At 40.4% G+C, this 25,060-nt stretch overlaps 1 protein-coding gene across 1 annotated transcript; it reads left to right on the top strand.

The window, feature by feature from the left end:
• The first annotated feature begins 1,599 nt into the window (after positions 1–1,599).
• On the top strand, positions 1,600–18,483 carry LOC128472553 (transcription elongation factor A protein 3-like). Its single transcript, XM_053454453.1, has 19 exons — positions 1,600–1,994; positions 3,210–3,272; positions 3,413–3,518; positions 3,909–3,981; positions 4,095–4,139; positions 4,678–4,746; positions 5,792–5,845; positions 5,933–6,007; positions 6,116–6,190; positions 6,490–6,564; positions 6,674–6,739; positions 7,254–7,328; positions 7,413–7,487; positions 7,569–7,708; positions 7,888–7,944; positions 8,105–8,259; positions 8,865–9,011; positions 16,970–17,041; positions 17,735–18,483. Exons 1-19 carry the CDS (start codon positions 1,926–1,928, stop codon positions 17,741–17,743), a joined length of 1,500 nt encoding a protein of 499 aa, XP_053310428.1. The 5' UTR covers positions 1,600–1,925; the 3' UTR covers positions 17,744–18,483.
• The last annotated feature ends 6,577 nt before the right edge of the window (positions 18,484–25,060 follow it).

The raw sequence follows: 25,060 nt of genomic DNA, 5'->3' as shown, positions 1-25,060 counted from the left end.
TTACCATCAAGACCTTCTGCAATATCACTAATAAAAATATTAAAGAGAATGGGTCCAAGTACAGATTCCTGAGGTACCCCACTGGCAACAAGACCTTGCTCTAAATATACTCCATTGACTACAACCCTCTGCTGTCTGTCACACAGCCACTGCCTAATCCATTCAATAATATTGCAGTTTATTTCTTAAACCTTCTATGTGGGACAGTGTCAAAAGCCTTACTGAAATCTAGATATGCAATGTCTACTGCACCACCTTAATCAATTACTTTAGCCACCCAATCAAAAAAAATCAATAAGATTAGTCTGGCATGATCTTCCTGAGGTAAATCCATATTGTTTTTGATCTTGAAACCCAACGTGACTTCAGATGTTCAACAATCCTATCATTTGACAAAGTTTCCATTATTTTCCCTGCTGCAGATGTAAGACTTAATGGCCTGTAGTTGCCCGTCTATGAGTCGTCCAATCCTCTGGGACGACTCACGTTAATAATGATTCGTTTTTGCTAGTCTACCACCAAGCTCTTTTAATAACTTGGAGTGTATCCCATCAGGCTATAAGGGCACTGAGTGCTGGATCAGGTAGGAGTCTCGACGCAGGGGGCAGGGGCAGGGGCAGGTTCGGGTTCAGAGCATGGCTGTAGGCAGACTTGGGCACTATCTATAGGTGCTCTGAGCACGAACGGGATATAAACTTGGGGTGACAAGCTCAATACAGGCAGGAAACTGGAAGCACACCGGCAGGGCACACGGCAGGAGCATGGCTGAAAACCCTCAGGCAGGGCACGTGGCTTGAAAGCCCTCAGGCAGGGCACACGGCTTGGAAACAGCTGGGCAGGTAAGTAAGTCTGGGACACGCCAGGGTCTGGTACACAAATCTGGATCGTTAACGTAGCCAAGAGTCATACACGGTAGACAGATCAGATGCAGCAGTAGCTCAGTATACCAGGCCAGGAACACAATGCTCTTGCACTGCTAGGATAACGCCCGGGTTATATTGGGCCTTAATTGTTTGAACGAGGGGCAGGTGTGTCATGAGCACGCAGGTAAAACACTGCTAAGGAGAGGTAGACGGAAAAAGCAGCACAAGATCCACTTGGTGGAGAAGTGGATAATTGATTCTTGTCCAAAAACACAATATATAATTTGTGTGGGTACACTAAATGAGAAAGAAGAAAATTACAGATAAACACAAAAAAATAGCCTAGTGCTTAAGAGGTTAAAATATGATTCTGAGATTATTTGTACATAATTGTTATCAACATCATGGTAAACAATACAAAAAAACATAATTACATTTCAAATTCCCTGCTATGATCTTTGTTGTAACTAAGCCATGTGCAAATATTTTGAATAAATTGTAATACAGAAGACCCCCCCCAAAAAACAAACAAGCACCAATTTGGCCATAATTCTGATTATATGCTTTTAGTTTGTAGTGAGTGTGTGTGTTGTAGATCTGTATTATTGTTTAGTCAATATGCTGTGTGTATTGCTATGTAATCTGGGCATACAGCTGTCACCCCCCCCCCTTCTCCTGGTTCTAGCTAAAGGACCTTGGGACTATTTATATTTTTGGACACGCCTTCCTACTGACACTTAGCAAAAGGAGCTCATATATACTCTAAACTTGTATATATATATATATATATATATATACTCAGTGATATAAAATACATATCTTATATACACACACACAACAGGGTTGGACACATTTCACAAGTGGGGCAGGAATGTTTGTTAGAACATGTACTTGTAGCAACACATGAATTGAAAACAGTGCCTGATAAAACACACACAGATAACAACACAGAAATGTGTTTATCCCTAAAGCCACTTGCACTTATATAATCACTGACAAACAGAAGGACATACAGACACAGTTACCTATATCTATTCACTTGTTGCTGCTCCATTGGAAGATATGGGGTCAGAAGAGGAACTACTGAAAATTGGGAGAAGGCTGGAGAAGAAAATCAAAGGAGGAAGTATGGTGAGGTTTATGGAAGTTTGTGGGAGAGAATGCGTTCAGAAAAGTTAAAAGGAAAAGTAATCTGGAAAGCATGGCGAAGGGATTGATTTGAGGAAAGGAGGTAGGGCTTAGCAGAGAGAAGAGAAGGAGAAATTTAATGAAATAAGAAAAAGGGGACTTATGTAAAGTGGAATGAAAACAACAGGTGCAACTTAAAGTGTAGGGGGAGTGGCAGTGCCAGGGTGCCAGAGGGATGGTTATTAATTTAAGGGATAGTCTAGTACCCAAAATTAGTTTTGTTGTTTTGCATGGACTCAATTGCATTTTACTTCATGCAGATCAGTGCAAGCTTTCGCATGGTGTTGGAGTAAAAAAATGTCTGATCTATCCCTTCCTGATTGAAATAGGAGACCTTGAGTACATGTGTAGGAAGTTTGTTTAGGGTTGCTTTCTGCTTTTAGTAGAGTCAGAGTAAGGAATAAAACATGCCCAGATTTACATGCAGTAAAATGCTTTGGATCATTTGGTTAATCTAACGGGGTTATTTAAAAGGTAAATGTGTTACATAGTTACATAGTTCAAAAAGTTGAAAAAAGACCTAGGTCCATCAAGTTCAACCCTTCTACCTAACCTTCCTATTCTTGCATGCATTACCTCGCCTGTAACACAGAAAATATAAGATTACTGAATCTGCAAGTTGTTTTGCGAGTGTTAGCATGCATGCAGCCTTCATTTGTCTGACCACTCCATTTTTAGTAAACAGACCCAAAAATATCTTGTATCTAGGTAGATACAATTAGTGCTGTCAAAAAAATTACATGTAGACAGTTAATATCAGACATGAGCCTGGCATAAGGAGAAGGGGGTACAGACAGTGAGCAACAAGTGAGGAGTCAGAAGTGAACAGGTGAACATAGTCAAAGATCAGAGCAGTGGGAAGGCTTAGCACGCTGAGAGTAAAGGGATGGGTAGGAACAAAAAAGTTGAAGGGACAGAATACATAAGATAAAAATTATCTTAAAGGACACGATAAATAGGATGAAAAGAAAAATAAACAGCACATACCATCTCTTATTCTTTATATGTATAGTTTAGCCCGCTACTCTTTCTTTTCAGATTGTTCAAAAATTGCCAGCTTTTGCTTCCCAGTTTCTCTTAATTTCCTCTACTTACTTGTAACATAAATGTGTCTCCTTTCTCTTTATGCGTCATTGAATTTTTACTCTCTTGCTTCAGGACCAGGTTGTGGATCTACTGAAAGAGCTACAAAAGTTTGACATGACTGTGCCTCTCTTACGGGTAAGAATAGCTCCTGATCCTACTTCAAAGCACCAATAGATTCTAAATGGATATTTAGGTCCAGAGGTGATTGGCTTATTGCTTGTTAGTGTCTGTTTTGGGAATGCAACTGAGCTGCCTATTCGCCCATTAACCCGCAGAGCACAAGGATTGGGGTGACTGTAAACAAGTTAAAGAAGAAAATTGAAGAACATGAGGTTCAAAAGCTTGCCAAAACCATCATCAAGAACTGGAAAAGACTGCTGGGTGAGAATAGAAGGCATGAGAAAGGAGTAGTGAGGGTAATGGAAGAAGAACATTTTAAAAAGTAAGGGGCTGGTAAAGCTATACTTAGAGGATTTTTTATTTAAACAGTTTAATTTATAAACACATTTCTGCACTTTCTGCAGTTTAAGCATGCATTATATAACACCGCAATACCATCCTATCCAACTCTAAAAAAAGAGCGAGATCAAGGGAGAAAAAGATTTACAAAGAAGTTTTTGGGTCCTAAAGCGGGCTGAAAGTGCAAGTTTGTAAAGGTTTTTCAGAAGGTAGTTCGACCTACTAGTTATAATGACTTGATATTCACGTAGAGCCATAGGAAGGAAGATTATTGTGTTTTCCTCCAATAAGGATATTGCTATTTTCTCTTAGAGGCATCATACAAGGCGAAAGGCAGCACAATGAATACAGGACTCACATCTCCATCAATGGCCGAAACAGGGAGGTTAGTGAGCTGTAAAAAGGCAGTATTTGTCATGTGGGCAGCCTTCATCCTACTGATCTTCTCTATCATCTACCATTTGCCTTAACTGTCTCTCCACTCACATTATATTTAAGGCTTACTACTCCTCTACAAAAGAAACGGCAATCAGAGAAGCCCAGGTAGGTGGCCCCGATGCACGACAATTAACACCAAGTTCTCTGAACAAATAGCTAGTTCACTGTACTCATGTCTCTAATATTTAGTATTCTTTACATAATATGGGTGAGCAATGCATTCTGTTGTGATGCTGTAGTGTAAATAGGCCAGTTGGAGAGATCAGAAATCTCCTTGAAATCCGCCCATTAAGCAATTGTTACAGCAGAGGAACGTTAAAATGTTCTTTAATGTTATTCTGGGTTTAAGGAGGGCCACATGATGTTTGATGTTTTATAGTAGAGGTAGTAGCTACCGTAATTAATTAATTAATGTCCTATAAATTCCTATATTTGCAGTTGTATGTCACCAGTTAACAAAATATAAATAAAAAAAATAGCCCTTAGAAATGCACAACAAAGTTGGTGAGTTGAAACATTTCAAGGTTCCACAACTCATCAAGAAACTCATAGTTTAATAAATAACCTGAACCTAATGTAATGTCTTTTGCAGTAAAATTAAAATATCACTAACTTCTTATTGTAATTCCTTTCCCACGTGCAGTGATAGTTCTGAAAAATCTGTCCAACACAACAGACAACAGCCTGTCCTTAAGGACCAGAAATTGAAGCGGTAAAGTATTGTGGTTAAGGTTTGAACGAGTTGATAATGGAGTTGATAAAGGGCTCAGTGTGACTGCAGTGCGTCCTTCTGTGAGCTTAGTGTTATTAACAGCAATAAATCATACTGTCCAAATGCAGTTGGCACATACATTAAAATGGCAACTGAATGATGTTGAATGAAATAAAATACCGATTCTATGAGGGTTCTGTTAAGGGGTGTAACTAGAAACCACAGGGCCCTGTTGTGAAAATTCCACCCGGCCCCCCAACTTCAACAGCAAGTCTGTGCCATCATTACTCTTGACCCCCCCCTTCCAACTTACAACATATGTAAACACACAAACCACACACACTTACTCATACTCACACACACTCCATCTCTCCCATGTCTCCCGTGCAGGTTCAACATAGTTTAGACCTGGATTGGTGAGGTCCAGATCAGAGGAGCCCTTTCTAAGCAATTTTGAACCGGTACGAGGAGACAGGAAAAAGGCGTCGCTGGGGTCGTACTGGGCACCCTAGAGGCACGGGCTCTGTTGCAGCTGCGACTCCTGTAGTTACACAAGTGGTTCTGTCATTTTGCACAACCAGGATGCATTATTGCTGTCTTCATGTGCTGTGAGTTCAGAGTTGATTGTGTACAATTATGACTGATAAATGGGTAAATTAGTGCAGATGTGACTTAGTATTCTACAAGCTACACAAAACAAAGTAAGAATGCCATGCCCAGTGAATGCCATTCAAAAAACACCTATCTAAGCCATAAATAGTTGGGATTCTGTCACACTATATGGCCTTAGCCCGCTACTAGGTCAAAGTACCCCATGCATTGCTAAATTGCTTACCAAGGAGATGAATGAATGGGACTGCACTGCAGTTAAACCCAAATGAGACTCTCAAGCAATTTAAAGCCTTCTCCGGACATCTTGTTATACAAGCTATGCAGTGGAAGTGTGAGGTCCAATGAGGATAGAATGTTTTGTGCATTACTGCCAGGTACATCCTTAATTGCATCTGAATAAGGACACTGCATAGTAATTTAATCTACATTGCAGGAGACATTCTACGGACGTTCAGCCATCATCCCACACCCATCAAAAACAGGAAAGGTAATTGTTTGTATATATTAGATGCAGATGAAACATGAATCAAGGTACAACTGCCTAACAGATTTTTCTACAATACTATTCCTGAAGGAGACTCTCCCTCAACTCCCCAGTCTTGGGATCTTCTGTAACTTGTAAGAGTTCCGGCAACTCCAAAGAGGAAAGGTATCATGAGGGAAGGGTGTGGCAAAGTAATATTAATACAGCATATTCTTTTTGGTCTTTTCTTGATATTGGTCTGGATCCAAAAACATTTATAAACCATCTCTACAGGAGTCAATGCTTGGGGTCATCAACTATGGGAGCTTCTAATGTGTCAATCAAGCCATCGACAGACAAAGAAGAAAGGTTAGAGTTCCTTGTGTTATCTTTAGTCTTCAACATAAACCCAAATGGTTCAGTTTTGAGTTTCTGAGAACCATCCACAGGAATGGTCTACCATACAGTATGTAATCAAGAAAGAAAAACAACACTAAACAAACCTTTTCACTTGAGCTTAGTGGGTCATATTGTTTCAGACCTTCCTTTCATCCTTTGTTTGGATAAAATGCATAAATGTTCAGAAATTTGCAAAGCATAGGATGAACATGTGTCTTTCACTACCTATTCATACTCACTAATTCTGTGCCTTTCTGTACTTTCTACAGGCGACATTCTCTCAACTCCTTGACTACAGCTCATGATACATCCAGCAAATCCGCAACTGACACCAAAAGGGAAAGGTAAAAGTTTCACTAGTAAAATCGGGGTTTGTGTGGAGACAGAGGTGAAATTAAGTTATATTTCTGTCTTGCCAACATCCAGCTTTTTATCATGTTTTCCATCCTACAGAAGACATTCCCTAGGGTCTTCTACTCATGCACCTCGTGGTGGATCCAGCAAACCAGCTGAGGAGAGGTAGACCTATCAGATAGGATCATGATTTGGATCTGGATACATACAAATCCCAAGTTGTTTGTCTTGTCTTAACTTTATTGACATCCCACAAAATTTTAATTTGCACTTACTGTAATGATAGTCCTCCATAAATTATTCTGAAAGTACACAAAACAACAACAATAACACATAATTGGAGAAGTTTTTATGGCTTCATATAACGTCTTTGTCTGCCCACTAGTGAGAAATTGGTGGTTCATCTTCAAGTAAAGGGACATGTTTAATGTCCCTGTTATCCCCACTAAAGAAGAATGCATATTAAAGTACTCTGTGGGAAAAAAAATAAACACTTACCTGACATAGAAGCTGCAGATGCCCTCCTCCTCTGTGGTCCAACAATTCTTGCCACTGACCAGATGCTTGAAGCCCACTTTTCCTTGTGTACAGCAAGGAAGATTGTGTGTTGGGTCTTAAATTAATTTTTGTTTCTTTCTCTCCTACTGGGATCTCCCCAAATGTGGCCACCTATCTACAGGAGACACTCTGTCAGTTCTCCCAGAGATACATCTAGTGCTTCTAGCAAACAAACAAACGACTCCACAAAACAGGGGTAAGAGCTTCACTTCTCAGCACAGGACAACTTGTGTGGATGAGAGTTTCTAAGCTGTTTCATTTTGCTTTTTCTCCCTCACAGAAAATGCTCCCTCAGCTCCCCCACAACTTCTTGTAATGGATCCAGCAAACCAGGAGTTGACATAAGGAATGAGAGGTTATCATCAGGCAGGGTTTGAGCTAAGCTACAAGTGAATTTCCATGACTTACGGTAACTTTTGTTATATTTTCTTTGCAGAGGGACGGTGGGGCTCTCAAGTCCCCGAGGTGACTGCAGCCCTCCTTCTGTTTCTTGTGTTTTGTCACCATGTTATCTGACCGGCGATTCTGTGAGGGACAAATGCGTGGAGATGATTGCATCTGCTTTGAAGACTGATGGTAAAAAGTTTGTACAATCATGGGAAGGTGTTAGGGAAAAGACATTTAAGTACTCTGCACTGCAGAGTGTGAACTGACAGGTTTGCAGAAACAATTTAGAAGCACTAAACACTGTGCAGAAATGTAGGGATACGCGTGATAGTCTGCAAGATTTTGAAACATGCATTTCCCTTTAATAGATGATTATAAACAGTTTGGAACAAACTGTGAACGACTTGGATTTGAAATTGAAGAATATATCCTTTTTCTTAATATGGCTGTACCACCTTAAACGAGACGTTTCCATAGTGTATAGGTCCACTCTCTGTTACTTAACTATAGGAAAGACACATTCCATGTCCAATAAATTGGTTTGGGTAGCTACCAGCTGAGGATTATTCTTCTTAACATGTTTACGCATATACAAAGAGATGAAGGTCACTGATATGAAATACAGGAACAGGGTCAGAAGCCGCATCAGCAACTTAAAGGATCCAAAGAATCCCAGCCTTAGACGGAATGTCCTCTGTAGAGTCGTGACACCACAGAATATTGCCATTATGACAGCTGAGGTAACAATGAATTATATGTGTAATTATAGATGTGAGACTAAAGTAAATCTTATGCAAAATGTTAAAACTGGTGTAGTGTACCATAGCAATCAATGGCATGTTACTCCTGACTTGTCTGTTTTTACAACTTGCAATACAATCTTAATACGCAACCCCTATTCAGTTGTCTTCAGATGAAATCCACATATTTTGTTTTTAAAGATTGTTCCTACATTCCTTCTCAAACCCTCCTTCCATGTGAAACAAGGAACCCCCGAATTTTGTAATGATCTGTTAGATAGCTCATCATGTGCTGGGTGGGCTTCTGTTCGGTCATTAACGTTTGTGCTAGGAAAGAGCACTAGAAGTTTCAAATGCACACCCTTCAATGCTTATACGCCTGCCAGGAGTCATGCTGCAACCACCAATATACTCAATGAGTGTTTTGGAAACAATACTCTTTAGCTAAACAGTTAAACAATGTACACATCACTTATGTCTGACAAACTGGTGTATTAATACTTCTTTAATGAGATATCAGTGGTTTCCATTTTAGTGTCCCAAAAGATAAGCACAATTCAACATTTTGTCACTACCCAGCTCATAGCATTTTCCCCATGCGGCAGGAGATGGCCAGTGATGAGCTGCGGGAGCTTAGAAACACCCTGACACAGGAAGCAATAAGGGAGCATCAAATGGCAAAGACAGGAGGAACTCAGACAGACTTACTACAGTGTGACAAATGCAAAAAGAAGAACTGCACCTACAATCAGGTACGCAACACACATATATATATATAAAACTATATGTGGACACCCTTCCTAATTATTGTTTGGTGTTTCAGCTACACATGACTTACAGGAGCTTAAAATCTGCCACCTTTGCCACAAGTCAGTTTGGAAACCTTCTGCCCTGCTAGATCTACTTCAGTCCTCTTTAAGTGCTATGATTGTGAAGTGGAAATGTTCAAGAGTAAGAGCAGCTCAGCCTTAAAGCGGTAGAGAAGGCTCACTCACAGAGCAGGGCTGCTGAGTGTTTAAACATGTAGAGCATAATAATCGCCTGTCCTCTGTGGCATCCCTCACTAGAGAATACCAAATTGCCCCTAGAAGCAACATCACCACAAGCACTGTGCATCAAGAGCGTCACAAAATGGGTTCAATGGTTTTATTAACAGGCATTTAAACTAATAGGGGGCAGCGGGATGCTACAGGGCAACACTGCTCCCCATCTACAACATTGCATGGATGAATCAAGACAAGGTATATTTGTGACATACAGGTTGAAAGATAGTAGATTTAGAGTTATGTGCACAAATGCTCGCAGTGTCGGAAATAAGATCCACAAACTTACAGCATTGGTAACAAGTGAGAAAGTGGATTTTGTGACAGTTACGCAGACATAGTACAATAAGGAAAATGACTGGGAAGTGGTCCAATGGCGCCTTAAGGAACAATATATGGGGGGGCACCATTAAATCATGCCACTGAGATAAAGAAATAAATATATAAAAATACGATGCCAAAATACAGTATGCAATGATACCTTTTTATTTGATTAACATAATACTTAAAAGACCTGAGAAACAGGCAAAACTCCTGAAAGCTTTTCTTTATAGTTTACAAATAAGTGTAGAGACAGGGCGACAGGCTCTCGCGCTGTCTGGTTGTTAGCTCCTTTTGCGCCCGAGGCAAGAATTGAAAATTTTGTCCCCCCGCTATTTTTTTCCTGAGGTTATTTTATTGACACTGCGCTTACACACTGCCCTTACACTAACATACCCATAAAAAAAACATATACACATACACTACCCTTACACACAACTGCCCACACACACATGCTTTTACAAACACCCGCCCATACACACACATATACACCTACAGTGACCTCACACACCCCTATAAAGGGGTGTATAAAGACACCCCTGTCTTTATACACACACCAGCTTACAAACACACAAATACCTTCACCTGACCACACACATACATACATTGTCCTTACACACATCAGCTTACAAACACACACATATATATATATATACACATACACTGCACTAACATATGCCTCTCCACACACACACGCACACATGTATACACTGCCCTCACAAACACCCCTGCCTTTACACACACATATACTCTCACACACCAGCTTACAAATACCTACACTGCTCTTCAGGCCCGGACTGGGACAAAAAATAGGCCCGGGCATTTCCGACTGAGCAGCCCATTTTTATGAAAAAACATATATGTACATACATATACATAATACTTGGTCATTCAACATGGGAAGCCTGAAGCCACAATTTAGTACAACTAATCCTTTAAATAAATATTATAGAGTAAATAACACAATACCTTTTCCACTAAATGATTTCAGGGCCTTGAATGTTTTGTCCCCTGAAGTCACTACAAATTCAGGAGGGCATTTTATCTCTGGATAAGTAAAAATGAAATAGTTCCTTCTGTAAATTAAGGAAACAGATAACCAAACACACACACCAGGACAGGCTTTTCCACACCGACACCCAGACACACACACACACCAGGACAGGCTCTGCCACACCGACACCCAATCACACACCAGGACAGGCTCTGCCACACCGACATCAAAACACACACCAGGACAGGCTCTGCCACACCGACATCCAAACACACACACCAGGACAGTTAAAAAAAGAAGAAATGGTTCAGCACTCAACTCCCAGGAAGCTGGGAGCTAGCAGGAAAAAAGGGCAAAACAAAAACAGAAAGCATAACAAAAATAGCAACGTTTGGCCGAAACGTTGCTTTTTTGTTTTGCTTTCTTTGAAAAAAGTAACCTAAGGATTGGAAGCTGATTGGAGTGCTGGGGTTCTTTTCTGTGTTCCTACACACACCAGGGCAGGCTCTGCCACACCAACACCCAAACACACACCCCAGGACAGGCTCTGCCACACTGACACCCGAACACACACACTAGGACAGGCTCTGCCACACTGACACCCAGACACACACATCAGGACATGCTCTGCCACACTGACACCCAGACACACACACCAGGACAGGCTCTGGACAGGCACACCAACACCCAAACACACCAGGACAGGCTCTGTCACACCGACACCCAAACACACACACCAGGACAGGCTCTGTCACACCAACACCCATACACAAACACACACAAGGACAGGATCTGCTACACTGACACCCACACACACACACCAGGACAGGCTCTGCCACACTGACACCCACACACACACACCAGGACAGGCTCTGCCACACCGACACACACACACACCAGGACAGGCTCTGCCACACCGACACCCAAAAACACACAGACCAGGACAGGCTCTGCCACACCAACACCGAAACACACACACAACAGGACAGGCTCTGCCACACTGACACCCAATCACAAACACCAGGACAGGCTTTGCCACACTGACACCCAATCACAAACACCAGGACAGGCTTTGCCACGCTGACACCCGCACCCTCCGCCTGCCTGTGGCATCTTTGCCACCAAAACAGCCTGCCTGTGGCATCTTTGCCACCAAAACAGCCTGCCTGTTGCATCTTTGCCCCCCTTACACATCCATGCTATCACACACACATATTCATTCACTCGTTCACAAATATTTTTTCACTAATTCAAAGATAATCATTCACTCATTCAGATATTCATTCATACATTGATTCCCTCATTCAGATACTCATTAATTCCCTCATTCAGATACTCATTTGCATATACTCATTCACAAACATTCATTCACTCACTCCTTCACATACACTCATTAATTAATTCTTTCATTCAATCTCACATACTCCATACAACCTCCCTCACCCCCTTACCCCCTTACCTGAACTGTCTGTACGCGCCGCTCGCAGACGCCGGCAGATCTACACAGGGGAAGCAGACGCGCAGCAGGGTCATGTGACGTACGTGGCGTACGTCACATGGTTCTGTTGGAGTCCTGCGTCCCCCTGGCGGTATAAGAGACGCTGCTCGCGCGCCTGCCAGGTAAGTTGCGGGCCCGCTGCTAGAGTTGCGGGCCCGGTCGCAGTTGCTGCGGGCTTAAGGGGCAGGTGCCCCTTTTGCCCTGCATTAAGGACGGCCGAATAGGCCCAGTCAGTCCGGTCCTGACTGGGCCTATTTTAAGGTAGGGGCCTGGAGCTGCAGCTCCATTAGCCCCTAAATCAATCTGGCCCGGCCGCGGCCCACCGGGCAAATGCCCGGTGTGCCCGATGGCCAGTCCGGGCCTGCTGCTCTTACACACACCTGCCCATACACACACACCAGCTTACAAACAGACACTATTGATGCAGAGCGTGGTGGTACAACGTCATATCCTGGCGCTCGGTATCAATTGCCGGCACTTAGTGATTAGGGAGCACGGAAGCCGAGGTCTGAAGTAACAGACCTTGCGCTCCATAATGTTGGGCCGGTTGGAGGGAGATTCTGATCTCCCTAATTAGCCCTGCCCATAGGACACCTCCTACCCAGACCAGAGCTCATAGTGCCTGGGTGTGCAATCTTGCAGCTGTCTCGGCGGGGCCCTGAAGACCGGCCCAGGGGAGGTGGTCTCTCCGCTCGCCTCCTCCCCTATAGATACGCTACTGTTTTAGGGGCTTTGTGGTGAATCACATTGCCCCCTGTAGCGGCACCTATGATGTGTTATAAGGATAGAGGTGGCAGAAAAGAAGGAGTTTATGTAAGAAATAGCTGAAAAGTTAACTGGATAAAAGGTAAGGAGGGGATGCTAGAGACAGTTTGGGTAACTTAGAAATATTGTAATTGTTTGGATAGGTGTGCTATACAGACCCCCTGGACAAGCATGATTATCTGCTAATTGAAGAAACAGCTAAAATCTCAATAAAAGATGAGGTTACTGTTATAGGGGATTCGGAAGTCACTGTAGGAGAGCGTTTGGGCTCCTTTGATCATCAGTGTGGTTCAATATAAGGACAGAGGGCGTGCTGTACCACACTAAAACTAAGATTTACTTTTTTAGAAAGGCTGATTTCTCTAAAACAGAAAAAGATGTAGATGAGCCTTTGTTACCTTGGACATATTTATATGGAGTCCAGGAGAAATGGATTTATTAGAGAGATGTTCAGGTGAAGGAAGCAGAACATTGCAATTAACGTGTTAGCAAGAAAATAAAAAGGGAACCGCTGTGGTATTCTGCAGATGTAGCACAAATATTGGAGGAGTGAAGGGTAGTATTTGTGAACTGTAAACAAACTCAGAATGAGGAAGATGAGTGCAAATATAAAGCTAAGCTTAAGGAGGCAAAGCACATTATTTGATAAGCCAAAGGACACACAGAGGAGAAAATTACCAGGTTAACAGAAACGGGTAATAAAACATTTTTTTAGATATAAAGTAAAAGGAGAAAATGTAGGCAATAAATAATATGATTAAAAATAAATAACGGATTAAGATCTAGCCGACTGCCTAAATAAACACCTTTGGCTTAGTTTTAGGAAGGGGAGGCACCTCAGTTAGAAAGGAGAAAACATCAGACATGAAGAAATGTTAAAACAAGAGGCCATAGCTTAAAGATGGTATGATGTAAGGGTAAGGTTTAGATGTAACGTAAGGACGTTTTACTTTACTAAAAGAAGTGGTAGTGGCTAATACAAAAAGGGAATTTAAACATGCATTAGATAGGCATAAAGTTATCCTTGCTATAAGGGTTGAATGGTGCTTATCTGACATTAAATTCTGAGGTACAGTAGCTCGTTTGTTGGAATTGACCACGCGGGCCAGCCTTTAACCGCCCCCCCACGTGCATCAATGAGTCTTGGCCGCCCATGGCCCTGATGCTGGTTCACCACTTTTCCTTCCTCGGACCACTTTTGATACTGACCATTGCAGACCGGGAACACCCCACAGGAGCTGCAGTTTTTGAGATGCTCTTACCCAGTAATCTAGCAATCACAATTTGGGCCTTGTCAGAGTTGCTCAGATACATTTTTCCTGCTTCTAACTTTGAGGACAAAATGTTCACTTGCTGCCTGATATATCCCACCCACAACACGTGCCATGATAACAAGATTATCAGTTTTCTTCACTTTACCTGCCAGTGGTCACGATGACAAGATCAAGGACTGATTAAGACCTGAGTCTTAGATCAGTAAAATGGAAAGACTAGATGGGTTGAATGGTGCTTACATGCCATTAAATTCTATGTTTCTATGTTCTATGAGCAGCTGCACACAAGCCGAAGGTCAGTATGCACAATGTCAATTGTCGACTGGAGCGATATAAAGCATACCGCCACTGGACTCTGGAGCAGTGGAAACGTTCTCTGCCAGTCCGATGGATGAATCTAGGTTTAGTGGATGCCAGGAGTGCATAGAGCCTACTTTTAAGTTTGCTGGAGAAGGGATAATGGTCTGTGGCTGTTTTTAGGGTTTTGGCTAGGCCCCTTAACCTTGATCCTAACCTCACTGAACACCTTCGGGATGAAGTGGAATACTGACTGCGAGCCAAGTCTACTAACGCCGCATCAGTGCTAGACCACACAAATGTACTTTCGGCTGAATAGGCACAAATTACCACAAACACATTCTAAAATCTTGTGGAAAATCTTCCCATAAGCACGGAGGCTATTATAGTCGCAAATGGGAGCAACTCCATGTTTATGCCCATGGTTTTCAAGTGGGATATCCAACAAGCCCACATTAATATTATTATTTTTGTTTGCTTATATAGCATATAGGTAAGATGAGTATAGGTGCCCTCATACTTTTGGTTATATATATATATATGTACACACAACAACAATAATGCCGGACCACAACTAATAGTCAATTAAGTATAACAACACATATGCACTAACTGGAACAAATAGAAATGCTATTGTTTTCTAATTTGCTTGAGCATGAAGGAAAAATAAAAACAGCAACTTCTGAAACATAAATAACCTTTTATTTATGGACAGAGGTGTACATTTTCATGCCTAAGGGAGGGCAGCTAGCCTACCTGTCTGCTGTGTTGTTACAGTGGTTTCAGGTAACATGTTACATGTCTACACTCCTGCTTCATGAGCAGGCTGGTCAGACCAGCCCAGTTTGAAAAATTTGGACTAGCCCAAGGGGCAGTTGTGTCTCAATGATCCAGCTGACATATTAAGGGAAATTTGCAATATCTGTCTTGGGGCTTAAAAGGAAACAGGGATGATCTGCAGCATGACATTTAGATAGCAATGGCTGCTGTGTATTTAACTGGAGCAGGAATTGTGTCACATATGGGAAGGTACATAACCTGGCTATGCAACTTTCGGAAATGATATGGTATGTAACAGAGAGAATAACAGGTGTTACGCCTGTCGCCACATTGGCCTTTTGCCTTCATCTTTGCTCTTCTCTAATGGGTTTTCATTTCAAATCCTGTTGTCTGTTTCATTGTCTGCCCTTAATCTTTGTGTAGTTAGTAGTTTCATTCCTGCTGTGTTTCTTTTCCTCGGTCCTTTCAGTCTCCTGCTGTGTGTTTCTTATAGAACCTGAAAATCCTACTGCACATCCTCTGGTTTTCTGTTTACGTTTTTTGTTTACATACATAATAATTTATCTAGTTCTGTTGGAATCATGTTTACAGAGAGTACACAGTGTATGATCTTCTCTATGGTATATTCAATAGTGTATTATTCTCTTTTGGTGTTCATTTTTCTTGTCTTTTGCTGTGTAGAGATATTTTTAGAATATTGTCCCTTTGTGTCACAGCATACAGGGTTCCTCGCCAACACCCTGAAGCATTTTATACATAAACTAGTTACAAGGTTATGAAATGTGTTTTTTCTTCACATTTTGATAAACTCGCTATCTCCCATACCCTGCCATTGCACAGCCTGGCTGCAGGGTGTCATTTGCTACGACAAAAGGTACCAGATGACTTGACTTTGGTTTATGACAATCAGCATTACATTCTTCTCTTGCTTACTGATGTTCCATATAGACTGCAATGTAATGTAGGCTTACAAGCACACATAAATGTAGTCACAACACAGTCAAATACTAACACACTGCTACCCATCTTTGGAACTAATCATCTCACTGGACATTACCACACCACCCATCACATCTTCAAATCATCCTGTCGCCTCTCGTATGACTTTCTCCATTTCACAATTATTAGCTGCTTCATCTGCTTATATGGTGCCACCAACCCTGTCTGTTCACTAATAAATGTTGTGGTCCTGATAGATAGATAGATAGATAGATAGATAGATAGATAGATAGATAGATAGATAGATAGATAGAAAAACAGGACAAAATAGGTTTGCACAAAAGAACTGGTACTCCCCAGCCTCTACCAAGACTTGAGAGCTTTCTTAGTATGACAGATGCTGATAGACATAGTAACTGAATTTGGTAAAAAGTCTGTGACAATACAAGAGAAAACTATATTAAAGAGAATAAAGGATACAACAAGCAGAGGGCAAAGGGCTGGGTGAGGAGTGACAGTAAAGACAGAGTAGAGAAGGAAGAGGAAGGGGCAAGGAGAATGAAGAGTGATTGGCAAAAGAAAGAGGAGAGATTAACAAAAGTAAAAAGGATATATCAGAATGTGTTACAGGTAGAGGGAGCCTGTCGCTGATGAAAATCCCTTGTTAGGACTGAAGCTACTCTGTACCATTAATATGCTAACCTAAACTATAAAATATTCAATATGCTTTCCTTCTTTGCTCTATTTTGGCAGGATGATGGACCATGTTAATCCTTGTATTGTTATGATTGTTCTGCAGGTTCAGACCCGCAGTGCTGATGAGCCAATGACAACATTTGTATTATGTAATGAGTGTGGTCATCGCTGGAAGGTAAGCAATCACTTAACTACTACAAGATGGTCATTTTGCTGCCAATCAGGAAGTGCAAGTTAAGTTGCATCATGACTATGCAGCCACTAGCAACAGAAACATATTGTGTCATAAAAAATAATGCAATGTATGTACACAGTATTTATACGCCATACTGATTAATATCAAGGATGTTTTTGGCGACAGGTTTGCTTCAATGTATACATATGTTGCAGAGTACCTTGTAGTATAAAATCTGTGTTGTTTAGATGAATGAAAATATAGTGCCAGCAGTATCCAGCTACTGTATGTACTAGATATCAATGTCCCTTTAAATATAGTGGGTAACACAAATTGGGGGTTGCAGAGTTTCACTAAGCTCGCTCAGTTTCTGTGGCAACATTCTGTTAGTGCCTTATTTTGTGTCACATGATAGTTAAGTGCTCCCATCAAAATTATGATAGAGACAAAGTTTTGCGTTATAAACATTTATTTCTGGGAAGGTTTCTTGCATTGAACAGTACTAGGGATTGTTTTTCTAATGATCCATCTAGTCAACACAAACGTTAATGGAACAGGACCTTTAATTTAGTGCGCTAGAAATGTTTTTACTATGTTGCTTCATTTCCCCTCATCATTTATTTAGTTTCTCCTTTACTTGACCAGGCGCAGTGCAACACTATCCACTTGACTTCTATTTTTATGTCTTTTCAGTTCTGCTGATCCATGACTTCCATGATCAGTTATTCAATGATATGCTGCAATCTTCTGCATCCCAAACAACAGACCTTTGCCCTACATTTCTCCAAACTGTCTATTTTGCTTTCCTGATTTATGAATCATCCATGATTTTTCTTCTTTATCCTCCACTGCCCATGAAAACATTATCTGCTTAACTTTGTCCCTTCATACACTGTATGGAGCTTCAATCTCTGATATACTGTATTGCTTTAATATATCTACTTATATCATGAGGAAATTAATGTATATTATTAAAAAAAGCTTAACGGGGCCCTGCAATTTGCCAATAGAAATTTTGAAGTTTAGATTACTGTTCTAAAATAGTCTTCCTATTAAAAGTAAAGGCAGAGAGCTAATAGATAATAATTTTGATTAATTGGTTAGGAGAAATGCTACACAGAACCTGGCTCTACTCCTTTAGGTGAAATCATCAACCGCGCCTTGTTAGATCTAATAGTGAATTCAGCTACCAGAGGAGAAGCATTACAGAGTGGACGTCTTGATTTGCACGTCTGCCTGTTTTTTCTGACTGACTGGACTCACTGATGTTATCTATGAACGTACAAAACTGGCTAGATAAGCAAGTAGTAGTTTGTTTCATTTATCCTTAACTGTTTTTCCCCTCTGATTGAGAAGAGATTACATGGCCGCAATATGGAATGGCTCCGTCGTTGACGGAGAATGGCTTATGGCAACCAATAAAGAAAGGCTTTCAATGACAACCTTTGTGGGATGCTCTATTTGTGACAGAAAATTAACTAAATTATTGATGATATCAAGAAGGAAATGGTTAAACTGTCACAGTGAGATTGGTCTTGGCAATGGCAAGAAACAACTTGCCACAAACTCTTCAGACATCTTATGTGGTGAAAAGCAAGGTGGTCAGAATCATTTCTCAAGGACACTCATCAGATGCCATTTTCACCTTACATCAGCTCTAATTAAAGAAAACTGTTTACAAAAATATATTCTCAATAACATTTCTAATGGTTTCCAAACATTTGGTCCCTTCATCAGTCTAAAAACAAAGTCCATTTGTTCACATACTAGAAATTACTCCATTACCCACAGATAATACCAGCTTATGAAAATCGACCGCTAAGCTATAAGGGTTCTGTTTACTAAAGGTTTTGGGGTATCACTTAGGAGTTTCAAGGGTGCACTTACCTCTTCTTGCCAAAGAAACTCACCTGGATTCCTTGCTACCACTTGGCCCTCCTGTTAAGAAAAAAAAAAACATTGAGATGGGACACCAACTTTTTGTGAGATATTTTGAACTAAGAAGTATAATTACGGACACCTTTAATTGCTGCTTTTAGTTTGAAAAATCAAAATGACCAAGATATATTTTGATCAATTGTCTCACGTGGGTATCAACACATACTATGACATAATATCATGTGCCAGGTTGTACACTTTTGAGCTTTGAAGTTCAGAGATCACTACTTTACACAGATATTGCAATCTATATTGTAGGGCAACTAATTTCCTGAGAAAAAAGTTAGCATGCTGTATGTTTGTATGTTTCACAGAACACTCTATCTCCAGAAGGTGGCAGTCATTGTATTTTCATATTTATTTAGGTGTCTATCAGTAATTCGATCTTTTTCTCTATATTTCTCTTTCGCACCTCTGACCCATTATCATAATTTCTTTATTCTCTTCCAAAAAGAAAAAAGATGTGATATTATAGTGTTAGATAGATGCATTAATAACATATACAGGTAGATAGACCTATACAAGCCTTGTGTAAGATCTCAATCAATCCACAAAGATTATTTTGCATCCTAGGCTCTGGTTTACATCCTCATTAAAACAGCATGAATCCTAAATAGATCCCTCAAAAACATAAGCGTCTTAAGAAGAGTTTAATGGGGGGCCCATGAGACTTGTGGTCCCGTTAATGAATCATTAATATTCTTCTCAATGAATTTTCAGTAGAAATCTGCCCTAAACATAGAAAGTATTATCTTCTCTGCTATAACCCTACATCATCATTCTGCTGGGCCCTCATCTAATCATTTCAGTGCTTGCAATTCTGCCTGGAAACTCAATGTAAGGTTCTTCGGGTATTACCACATTTCCAGTCGCAGAACTTGCTTGCCATCCTTGTGTCCATACCTCCGCCAGTCTAGTTGATTGTACTATTCTATCTGACAACACCATTTACTACCAAAGTGTAATAAATACCTTGCAGGTATTATTTACTGCTACCTTAGTATCAATAAACCAACATCCTATCTGGTATTTTATCTCTCAAAGTTTACTGTTTTTCCAGCTATAAATCACAGACAACTTCTCCAAATTCATCCACGCAATGATGCAGGGAGCAAGTAGGTTTAATCTGTGTAACCTCTTGTCTATCTCTCCTAGGTAGTGCCTATTAATAAAAACCTTTTATTATTAATATTTATTCTTTTATATAGTGCTATCATATTCTGCCATGTTGTACAATGAGTAAACATATGGTGTATAACATAACAATTTGACTTTTTAATACAGTTCCTTATTTAAACAAATAGGATTGGTGTGAGAAAAAAAAATCCCTATTCTTGGCACTATTTCATAAATTAGTCCTTAATTCGCAACATCTTACTGTGCTCTTTCACATAAACTGGTTTCACCTCTGACAAAGATACAGTGAGTGCAATTTGCTGCAGATACTTATTTAGTGTGCTAAAAGAACACACTGGCCTCATTACATGGCATATCATTTTAGTCCCATAATAGACTATTACATCCAACATGCCATCCCGTCTCGCTTCCTTCATTTTAAAAAAAATGTCTTCCACCTCTGTGAGCCGTATCTATCATCTGGTATGGCAGCAAACTTCATAACCTTCCACCAAAATCACTCAATTCAGGATAGAGTCCCCCAAGAACAATTGGTTCCTCTAGCAGGAGGTTTATACCTCTGACCTCTGCCTTTTTATCAGTAATTCAAGTCTTTCCCTGTGAACTTGGAGTTATGGTCTCAGAAATCTCTACAGTGGTTTCAGGAAATGTCCTGTCATTAAGGCCACTTTCTAAAAGTGCAGCAAACAAATTATGAAGAGGTACAGACTTTTTTCTTTTTTTGAGAGCACGAGGAATCGAAGGTGATTAATCCTAGAGAAAAACTGAGAATTACCGGACAACATTTTACACTCCAACATGTTGCTCTGGAGAGAAAAAAGCAAAACAAAGTCTGAGATTTAACTACACATTATACAGGGCCAACCACGCTCTTCCTGCAACACAAAGCTTCCTGGGATTGGACCATCATAATTACATACCGTATTTGCTCGATTATAAGACGACTGATTAAAAAGACTACCCCCAAAAAATTTGAATATTAATTTAGGAAAAAAAAGAAAAAGTCTGAATATAAGACCACCCTATAAGAAAAAAGTTTTACTAGTAAATATTAATTCACATGTAAACAATTTTTTCATATTTCATAAAAACTATGATTGAGAAAAATGCATTTTTTTGTTTTTATCTCCTTTTACTTGCCAACCTGCCCCCAGTTATGCACATCTGCCCCCCATATATGCCTTATACCCCCTTATATGCCACTCTGCCCCCCCAACAATGCCTTATACCCCCGGATATGGCACTCTGCCTCCCAGATATGCCTTTTAACCCTCCTATATGCCACTCTGCCCCTCCAGATATGCCTTCTCTACCCCTATATACCACTCTGGTTCCGATATTCATTTTAACCCCCTATATGCCACTCTGCCTCCCTAATATTCCTTTTAACCCCCTATATCCTACTCTGCCTCCCTGATATTCCTTTTAACCCTCTATTTGCCACCCTGCCTCCCTGGCATTCCTTTTAACCCCCTATATGACACTCTGCCTCCCTGATATTCTTTTTAACCCCTATATGCTACTCTGCCTCCAGAAAGCCCTTTAAAGCGCCCCCCATATGCCAATCTTACCCTCCCCGACTTACCAGTGCTTCTTTAGACTTCTCCCCGTGCTCAGACAACATTCATTCAACAGCATTCGCTCTGAAAAAACCTTGTCTTATAATCGAGCAAATACGGTATTATGGGCAAATCATAGCTTCTTGTGATAGAAGGGCTGTGATGGTGTGTTGTAATACCAGGTATTTCCAGACTGATTCACCCATGTTCTAATGGTCTTTGTTGATAGAATATCTTATGTCCACTGCAGACCACTCTAATTAGTGTCCCCCAGACTGACCTTTGATGTCACTGACTTTCGTCAAGGGAATAGACACGTCTTTGTTAATTAAAATTCTCACACAGTGTCCTAGGGATGTGTTTCTTACAGTAACCCCTCACCTGCCTGGAGATCGCTTGCATGGATGAATTTACGAGAACATATAAAGCATCCCTGGCACAGTTTATTGAGGTTTGGTTATGTACCAAGTTCTCAGGAACTAGCTTTGTACATGCTACCAAGACTAAAAAGCCCTGCCTAAAAGGAATCAAATGGCCTCTGAGAAGTCAGAGATAGTATGTATCCCTTCACTGCCAAAAAGTTCTTAATTGAAAGTTTTACAGATAGAAATACTGCACTTGGAAAAGGTCCTGAATACTATGGCAACAAAACTTCCTTGCCTGTAGCTCTTGACTACAATTCACAAACCACCCTCCTCCACCACCTGTGGCATAAAAATGATTGAAAAAATAAATAAAACACTAGACTTCCATTATAGTCAATGGAGCAGTGCATCATCCAAGCATCAGGTGCGCAGAGGTATGTATGCACGCTTCTGCACAACCAGATGCCATTTCCAAATCTACTGCCATTGGGCATGAAGTGGATTATTTATTTTATGTCTGTTTTTGTCATCCTCTTTATTTTTTTATTTTAGCTTTGCAATGGCGAATTTTAATTGTCCACGGTTGAGGTCTTGAGAGGATAGACTGACAAATTTGTAATGGCTTTCCAAAGTACGTTTTCACCATCCATCTTCCTGGTACCCAGAGTGTGCATTGAATGGATCTTGCCACCATAGCACCCGGAATACTTAAAGGTTGTTTTTCTTTCTTTTTAATCTTGGCTTAAAAGAGAACCTTATATAGCTTTTCTTTTTCTAGTAATTATACATACTATTGTGATAACCTATTCACTTTCTTACAGTGGGTATTAAACAATATTTCCAGTCTAACACATTCCTTACTGGCAGAAAGCCTCGAAGAGTACGTCGGTTAAATCTATGAAGTTTGACAAGAAGCTATGGACAAGTAGGGTGGCCGCTACCTTCTGGGCAGTCACTGTTGCATGTAACTCTTGTTATCTGAGATAAATTGCATGTAAAATGTGGTCTCTCCCCAGCTGGAAAAGCCTGGTGTGACTGTACTACACACTTCTTCTCTATCTTCAGAGTCCTGAAACATATTACAGTAGCACTTTTGCCCTCAAACGGTTAACCACCCGTCAGTCGCTTAGCAAAACTAGCTAAAAAAAATATTTTAATAACCCTAAACATGTCACTTTCATCTTCCCACGCTACCACACGAGAAGGAGAGCGTCACTCACTCTCTGCGGCACACTGTCTTTTATCTGAGATGTTAAGAGCTCAGGGGGAGATGGAATGAGGGGGGGGGGAGGCCCCGAGTGGAGGCAATGTAACCAAAAGGGAGAAAAACATAGGAGGAAAAAAAAGGTGGGGGGAGGAGTGAGAATAGATGAGGAGAGAGGGAAGAAAGGAAAGAACACGGTATAGAAATCTGTTGAGTGGACCAAATATAGCAATTAATGCTTTACAGAGCGAGAGAGAGGAAATTACAAATAAAACTCAACAGGTTGCTATGTCTTATCTTTTCAATGATGGGCCATAGGGCCAAATATTACCCTCTGCCAGAGGGAGGAAACCGTATTAAAACTGTTACCAGATGACTGTGATGGCATTTTATAATTATGTCACCTGAAAAGGCCAAGTCTATAGCCCATGACACAGTGTGACATTTGAGTCTGTGTTGTGCATTTATTCAATTTCGAAACTGAATTTTTAGTGCACTAGACATGTTTATTTATAAATGAGTAACAACTTAAAATAGAATTGCAATTTATCTTTATTTTATACTGTTTTGGTTTATACCTACATTGTCTATTCTGGAAGTCCTATAGCAGGCTTGATCAAAAACCTTCCTTTCTTACTGCTGCAGTAAAGTGCTGCCTGTGTATTCTTGGTATGGTAAGAAGGTAACAATGGGTCCTACTGATGAGCTAAGAAAGACAGAGAGAGTATTTGCATTACATCTTTGTTCTTTCCTCTATTCTTTTGACGAAACATGTCTTTCTCGGAATATCTTATGGATATTTCCCTACTCTTTAGATGCTTGGTGACAATCAAGTATCACTAAAGACCTTTTCTCAGTTTCTGGAGTTTATGAGGGACGTTTGTCCTTGGCGTGAGTACTATCCTGTAAAGCAACTTGGGTCCATAATAAAATGCGGAAACTATCCATATTAGCAGCATACCAACTAGTTTTGCTTTTATAAGAATACTGAACTAGTCACTATGCCATTGATACCACCAATTTCAATACAATTCGTTCAGTAGTTCAATGGAAATCTCCCATTGGGAAATGAAGGGAGGCAGGAAAGGGAGCACACGAAGAGGTAATGCTTGAAGCCTTTTAAAACTCTCTCTCTCTCTCTTATATATATATATATATATATATATATATATATATATATATATAGTATCTCACAAAAGTGAGTACACCCCTCACATTTTTGTAAATATTTTTCAGTTTCAGAGTCTTGGCAATCTTCTTATAGCCTAGGCCATCTTTTTGTAGAGCAACAATTCTTTTTTTCACATCCTCGGAGAGTTCTTTGCCATGAGGTGCCATGTTGAAGTTCTAGTGACCAGAATGAGAGAGCGTGAGAGCGATAACACCAAATTTAACACACCTGCTCCCCATTCACACCTGAGACCTTGTAACACTAACGAGTCACATGACACCGGGGAGGGGAAATTGGCTTATTGGGCCAAACTTGGACATTTCCACTTCCACTTCCAAACTTTTGTTGCCAAGGTGTTAGATGTTAATGGCTGTGTGTTGAGTTATACAGGCTGTACACTCACTTCTTTACATTGTAATAGAGTGTCATTTCTGCAATGTTGTCACATGAACAAATATAATAAAATATTTACAAAAATTTGAGGGGTGTACTCACTTTTGTGAGATACTGTATATATACACATACATGCACATATCTGCAATGCATAGAAATTACTATATTCACCTTTTTTCATTATAAATCAATAAAAGTCACATATATATTAACATATAAATTGACAGCAGATAAGAACCATTCGGTCCATCT

Source organism: Spea bombifrons, chromosome 2, assembly GCF_027358695.1.
Source record: "Spea bombifrons isolate aSpeBom1 chromosome 2, aSpeBom1.2.pri, whole genome shotgun sequence".
Lineage (NCBI taxonomy): Eukaryota > Metazoa > Chordata > Amphibia > Anura > Pelobatidae > Spea > Spea bombifrons.
This window is presented reverse-complemented; position numbering and strand designations above follow the sequence as displayed.

Bases quoted from the DNA above. Each gene is read 5' to 3' on its own strand.
- LOC128472553 (XM_053454453.1), top strand. From the start codon at position 1,926: ATGGGGTCAGAAGAGGAACTACTGAAAATTGGGAGAAGGCTGGAGAAG. The intron at 4,140-4,677 runs GTAGGTGGCCCC...TCCCACGTGCAG, and splicing joins CGGCAATCAGAGAAGCCCAG to TGATAGTTCTGAAAAATCTG. The intron at 6,740-7,253 runs GTAGACCTATCA...ACCTATCTACAG, and splicing joins AGCAAACCAGCTGAGGAGAG to GAGACACTCTGTCAGTTCTC.